General features: G+C 64.0%; 1 protein-coding gene across 1 annotated transcript in view; it reads left to right on the top strand.

The window, feature by feature from the left end:
- PLEKHF1 (pleckstrin homology and FYVE domain containing 1) overlaps positions 1–6636 on the top strand; it is an 8881-nt gene that overhangs the window by 1018 nt on the left and 1227 nt on the right. The window contains exons 2-4 of the mRNA XM_025044649.1: positions 3836–5106; positions 5557–5663; positions 6155–6633. Coding sequence (XP_024900417.1) covers positions 5585–5663; positions 6155–6633 — 558 coding nt within the window. The 5' untranslated portion in view covers positions 3836–5106; positions 5557–5584. The remainder of the gene's footprint in view (positions 1–3835; positions 5107–5556; positions 5664–6154; positions 6634–6636) is intronic.

Below are 6636 nucleotides of genomic sequence, written 5' to 3'. Positions count from 1 at the left end.
GTGGCTGGCGGCGCGGGGGCTGCAGGGGCCCCGGGGACAGCGGGCAGGACGGCACGGGGGTCCGGGCCCGTGCGCTGCAGGGGTCGGGGCGCGCCCGTGGTCCGGGGGAGGCTTGCAGAGCCCCGGCCTTACGGCGCCGTCGGGGCCTCACTCCTTGGTCCCAGTCCCTGCGGTCTGGAGGAGTGAGCAGGGACCGCTGCCAGACGGGGCGCGGAGGAGCGGGAGGGTGGCAGCGCTTGGTACTCGCCCGCCTCCCGTTGGGAGCCGGGAGGCGGTTGAGTCTGCGATTTGTGCTGGGAGTTGTCGAAGGAGGCGGGGCTGGGCCCGAGAGACGGCGGTTCCTCCCGCAGGCTCCCTGGAGTGGCCGCCTCTCTTTCTCCCAGCACCGGAAAGGCCGTGCAGGGGGCAAAACGGAGGGCCCCAGTCACTGACACTTGACCCCCCACAGCCCACGGGAAGTACACATTTGGAATCTGAACGTTGCCAGTGTCGTTCTTGGCACATAATCCCCACTTGGTGTTGGGGTGTCCTGGCACGTAAGGTCCACTGGGGTCTGTGCCGGCCAAGAGATGACTCTGACTTCGGCCCGTGTCCCTGCACACTCGGTCCCCAGGGCTGTTGCGACATGAAAGCGAGGCAGCCCAGCCCGCCCCAAGGCAGGAAGGCAGCTGGCTGGACAGCCCCGCTGAGCTAAGAGACTCAGCCCAGGCTACCCCAAGGGGCCCCATGACCTGGGGTGGGCGGGATCAGCCATCTGGGGAGGGGCCCTGCTCTCTGGACTTGAGGGTTTCTGATTGTGGTCCAGAGCAGCGCGTGGTTGTTTTAGAGCTGGGCTTCCTGGTCACTGGGCTGGGCCGTGGGCAGTAACGGATGGCAGGGCAGTACTTTCCCCAGCCAGGGCTTTTGTGGGGATTAAGCAAGGGAGTGAATACCTGTAATGTGCCTGGCCAGCTACAAGCTCTCAGCGGTGCCTCTGGTTTGTTTTCCTTGTTAGTGCTCGCTTGGGGGTGGGGGTGGGGGGGTGTCTTCCAGGAAGCTCAGGGCTGGCAAGGCCGACACCGGACCATGGCACCCCCTCAGCGCACTTGGAGAAAACGCCAAGCCTCACCAGGCTGTGGGCCCCCACGCGGGCCCAGGCCAGCCCCCGGGACCTGACCTCTTACCCCCCTCCTCTGCGGCCTTCTCGGCTGTGTCCCTGAGCTGTTCCCCAGCCTTCGGCCTTCGCGTGGCCGGCTCCCTCCTCGCGTGGCCGGCTCCCTCCTCGCGTGGCCGGCTCCCTCACAGCCTTCGGGCTGGCGCCGGGTCGCTTTCTCACCAGGTCTCGCCGACCCCCCACATCAGCCTTTTTCTTCGTGGCTTTCAGCACTCGGGGCCAGAAATGACCTTGTTGGTTTCCTTTCTAATAAACCCCTCCCACCGGCCTCATCACTGAAGGGCCTCATCCCTGCTCCTCGCTGTCACCTGGTGCCTAGCACAGTGGGGCCGTGCCTGGTGCATGGCGGATGCCAGTAGCTATTTGGAAGGGGAAATCGGCAGGCGTGGAGGTGGGGTGGGCCTGGCTGGGGCCGGAGAGACAGACAGGCAGGTGGTTAATCAGCCCTCACCCAAGAAGGGATAGTCCTAAATCCTCCCTCAGTGACCTTGGCCAAGTATCTCCCTCTCTGATGAGCAGCATCTCCGACTGTCACTCTGATGGACGGGATGGCCCCGGGGCCCCTACTGGCCCCTGCTTTCTAGGTTCCCGGGTCGCAGCCCCAGACGTCTCCCTGGAACCCCAAAGGCTGTGTGGGTGGAGGAGGGGTGGGGATGCTTCCCTGAGGGCACATCTGGTGTCTTGGAAGGAGGCACATCGTGCCTGAGCAGCGCATGCAGGGTAGACGAGGGCTCGCCAGACTTCCTGTAGAGGGCTGAGTCGTAAATATTTGAGGCTTTGCAAGCCCGTCTCTGGCGCATGCGGCTGTGTTCCCGTAAACAGTGTTCAGAACAGCCGGCAGCGGGTCAGACGTGGCTAGACCACGTGTGATACCTCGACTGTCCTGCATAGAACCCTGGCCACCCAGTGACACTCCCAGGCCCCAGCACTCATCCGGAGCACCTTCAGCTCAGCTCTGGTGGTGGCATCGCGTGTGTTCAGGGGTCCCAGCCACCTTCCGAACCCTTCCAAGGAAGAGCAGGTCTGTTCACATCCTTACTCCCAGACGCCGACTGCCGGGAGTGTCCACCCTCTGTCACACTGGGGACCACACCAGGGTCCCAGGCTAGCCCCAGGAGGAGCGGAGATGGCTTGTGCTAAGGGAGGGAGGTTCAATTCTCTGGTGAGAACAGCGGAAAAGAGGGTCCCCCGTCTGCTGAGTGGGGACGGGGGTGGGTGTTGCATTCTGCCCTGTTCACCAAGAAAAACCTCCAGGCCATGTCAAACCAGGGTGTGACGTTATGGTCGCGGGGAGAGTGGGTGGATGTTGGGGAGCTCCTGGAGGATGTTGTCTGGGACCCCCCACTCACAGAGGAGGGAGTATAGAGCCTTCTGGGTACCCTAGTCAGCGTATGGGGTCAACTCGGAGTCCGGGTACCCCCCACACTATCTGGGCCACGTTTCACTGCCAGCAGCTGGACAGGGGCCATCTGGAGGAGGTCTGTAAGTCTCCGACTGGGGACAGCAGCGTGGGGGTTTCAGGTGGGATGTCCAGCGCCCCCTATGAGGGGCAGGGAGAGCGTTGGAGGTCCCCCACTGCCTGCAGCTCCCTCCACGCCTATACCCACCTGGGTCACTGAGTCAGAGGGGACCTGGCAAGCGGGCTTCTGGAGCCCATTATTCCCACAGGGCCAGTGCAGCCGCCGGCTCTCGCCTCCCCGGCACGGAGCCCGCCGGCCCTGGCTGCAGAAGGGGCCAGGCCTCGGTCAGAGGCTGCACTGTGGCATTCCATCCAGTCCTGCCAGACGCCTGACACACAGGTGTGCCGGAGGACACAGCAGTCCCCACTCAGGTCTTGAGGCTGTGCTGGCAGTGGTGGGGAGGGTGCCAGGTGACCGCTGAGGCTGCGGGGTGCGCCCCCTGCCGGTAGGGCTCACCCCTCTGGCCCTTACATTAGGGAAGAGCAAGAACAGGAAGCTGTGTCGCACTTCCCGGAGTCACCTGGCGCCCCATCCTGGTTACACGCAGGTCCCCTCCCCCGGGCCCCTTTCTCCTCACTTTGGTTTCTGTCCTTTTTTTCTATCTTAACCGTTTTTAAGTGTACAGTTCAGTAGCGTTAAGTGTATTCCCATTCCTGTGAAATGTCTCCAGAATTGTTTTTTCCTCCAAAACAAAATCCACACCCATTCAATAATGGGGCGCCTTCCTCCCCTCCCTGGTGGCCCTGGTGACCACCATTCCACTGCGCTTCTGCAAATCCGGCTACGTCAGATGGCTCCTGCGAGTGGGCCCCCAGGGGCCTGTCTTCCTGTGTCTGGCGGGTTTCACCCCGCTTTTAAGAAGGGACTATTCCATGGCGTGTGTTTACCACGTCTGTTTATCCACGGACGTGCTGGTGGACACAGGGTTGCTTCCGCGCCTTGGCCGTCGTGGATGATCCCGCTGTGACCGTGGGTGTGCAGATACCTCTTTGAGACCTGCTTTTAGTTCTTTGCCCACCGGTGGGATTGCTGGGTCCTGAGGTAGTTCATTTTTTGAGGCATCTCCACGGTTTTCCGTAGCGGCTGCACCAAGTCGCGTTTCCGCCAGCAGTGTGCGGGGCACCCACCTCCCCCCGTCCCTGCCAGCGCTCCTGGTTTCCTGCGTGTGATGGTCGCCATGCTCACGGGTGTGAGGTTGCGTCCTACCTGTTTTTATTTACAGGTGGAGCGCTCAAGCCCTTTTTAAACGCCGTGTCACTGGTACACACGTGGCGCCCACGCCCCGGCCTGCAGCTCGCCTTTTTCTCTCAGCGTGTGATGCCTGCTGTCAGTCCACGGTGACCCACGTGGGTAGGGCGCAGTTGTAACGGCAGACGCTCTGCCACTGTGTGAGTAGATCCCAGCTGTCTCACCATCTCCCCTGCTGCTAAGCACTGTGGTCCCCACTGCGGGTCAGGGTCACGGCCCTTGGCGTGTCTCCTCACTTCACTCAGAGGTCCTCCCATGGAGCCCTCAGGCCGCCCAAAGACCCTGGAGTGGCCTCTGGAATGTTGCCAGATGCTCCACAGCTGGGACCCAGTGATCCGCCCCCCAGCAGGATGGCCCAGGGCTGTCGCCGATAACCAGCTAGGTTACAACACGCAGCCAAGATCAGCAGCCTAAAAACAGCGGTTCTTACATAAGGCGCTGTGGGCAGCACCGCTCGGGAGGCTTGTGGTTGAGAGAGGCAAGCGGTCCGTGACTCGGGCTGAGCTCCCCTGTGTGCAGCGCCTCCGGCCCCCACGCTGGGCCCCGCTCCGCCTCCCCACAGGTGCCTGACCCGTGGAGCTGCAGTGTGACCCGGAAGCAGCGAGCGCGTCATCAGCTCGGCCAGGGGTGTGCCGTGTGCTTGGACACGGGCACGCGGGGGTGGTGGCAGCGGGCCACCAGAGGTGAGAGCTGAGTCACGCATGGCAGGCCCCCAGGAGCTTTGGAAGGGTCCCCACTTGTGAAGCGCCTCCTGTGTGCTCGGCACTGTTCCAGGCACCGGGGATGCAACAGGGAGCAAGAGAAGGCTCCGCCCCCCTGCGCTCGGATCTGAGAGAGGGATAGAAAACGCAGGCACACGGTGCACAGACGGGGACATACCGGGCCCCGATGAGTCCTGCGAAGAACAGACACGGTGGGCTGACGTCCTACAGACGGGGTCAGTAAACTTTTCTGTAAAGGGCCAGGTGGTCAGTATCTTAGTCTTTGTGGCCACGTGGCTTCTGCCACCACCGCTCAGCTCTGCGTTTGCAGCCACGTGGATGTGCATGGCTGTGTTCCAGTAAAACTTTATTTACAAAAGCAGGCCCCTCAGGCCACCATTTGCCACCCTGTCCTGGCTCCTAGGGGACTGTCAGACCCTTTCCGGAAAGGAAGCGAGAGCTGAGCCAGGTCACAGGAAGGAGCTGCATGGACAGTGCGTTCCGGGCAGGACACGGTGGCGCCTTGCTGTCGGACCCCGTGGAGGTGCGTGGGGAGGAGTGGGCAGACCTGGGCCAGGCGTGAGGAAAACGGCGCTGCCCATGGGCCGCACGCCGGGGCTACAGGAAAAGGGGTGCGTCTGGAGGTGGGGCTTGAACGGCTGGGCGGGTGCTGGCTCTGTTTAGGGAGAGAACGGCCGGAGGGAAAGGCTGGGCTTATGCAGGCCACATCGAGTTCTAGAACCTTCTGAGGCGAGCAGGGAGAAAGCACTGGCCGGGCGAAGGTCCATGCCCACTGCTCGGTGCCGAGGCCAGACTGGCGGCTTGGCCTGGGGGTTGGCAGCGGCCGGGTGGTCTTCAAGGCGTGTGGACACAGCAGGGGGCCTCCGCACTCCGGGCCAGGCAGAGGGGGACAGCGTGGGCCTCTTGCCCCGTGTGTGTGGAGGGGTTCCCGGTATCGTCTGCGGGGTGCAAGCTCTGGGCCCCTGCTTGCTAGCAGAGCCTGGGTTCCCTCCCGTCTGGGGATGCCACACCGCCAAGGTTGGTGCGAGGCAGTCTTGCTCCACGGGAACAAAGCACCGGCTGACCGGCAGAGCCGGCGGGGTGAGCACGGGGCTCGTGGGCTGGATGAGCGGGTCGCGGGGTCCATGATGGTCTGGCCTGGTGGATGGGGGTCCCAGTGGGGGGTTGGGGTTGCAGACACCCTAGTGCCGGCACCCACTGTCCTGTGCCTCCTCCTCGGGCAAGCCCAACGCTCTGGTGAGTCAGTGCTCCTGGGAGCTGCCAGCAGCAGTCGGGGCTCTGTGTCCTTGCCACTTGGGTGGACAGCATCGAGGTGTGCTCTGTGCTGTCTTTCAAGGCTCCCCAGGCCCCACCACCCACAACGGCAGCCTGTCCTGTTGCACACCTTTGCTGCTGCGTGCCCATCCCTGACTGGCACACACTCGCCCCTCGCACTCACTCCTTGTCTAAGGCTCGCTGCTGGGCGGCCGTCTGGGCTCACTGGCTTGGTGATGGCGGGGAGGGGCGGGGACGGTGGGGCCCCCCCTGCGGCCATGCCGGCCCGCTGACACCTGTCTGCGCCCCTCCCGCAGCGCGCCACGCAGCGGGGAAGATGGTGGAGCACCTGGCCAACACGGAGATCAACAGCCAGCGCATCGCCGCCGTGGAGAGCTGCTTCGGGGCGTCGGGGCAGCCGCTGGCGCTGCCGGGCCGCGTGCTGCTGGGCGAGGGCGTGCTGACCAAGGAGTGCCGCAAGAAGGCCAAGCCGCGCATCTTCTTCCTCTTCAACGACATCCTGGTGTACGGCAGCATCGTGCTCAGCAAGCGCAAGTACCACAGCCAGCACATCATCCCGCTGGAGGAGGTGACGCTGGAGCCGCTGCCGGAGACCCTGCAGGCCAAGAACCGCTGGATGATCCGGACCGCCAAGAAGTCCTTCGCGGTGTCGGCCGCCTCCGCCACGGAGCGCCAGGAGTGGATCAGCCACATCGAGGAGTGCGTGCGGCGGCAGCTGCGGGCCACGGGCCGGCCGCCCAGCACGGAGCACGCGGCGCCCTGGATCCCCGACAAGGCC

This window comes from Pteropus alecto, unplaced genomic scaffold (genome assembly GCF_000325575.1).
Source record: "Pteropus alecto unplaced genomic scaffold, ASM32557v1 scaffold123, whole genome shotgun sequence".
Classification (NCBI taxonomy): Eukaryota; Metazoa; Chordata; class Mammalia; order Chiroptera; family Pteropodidae; genus Pteropus; species Pteropus alecto.
The sequence above is the reverse complement of the archived record's forward strand: the minus strand, read 5'-3'. Positions and strand labels throughout refer to the sequence as shown.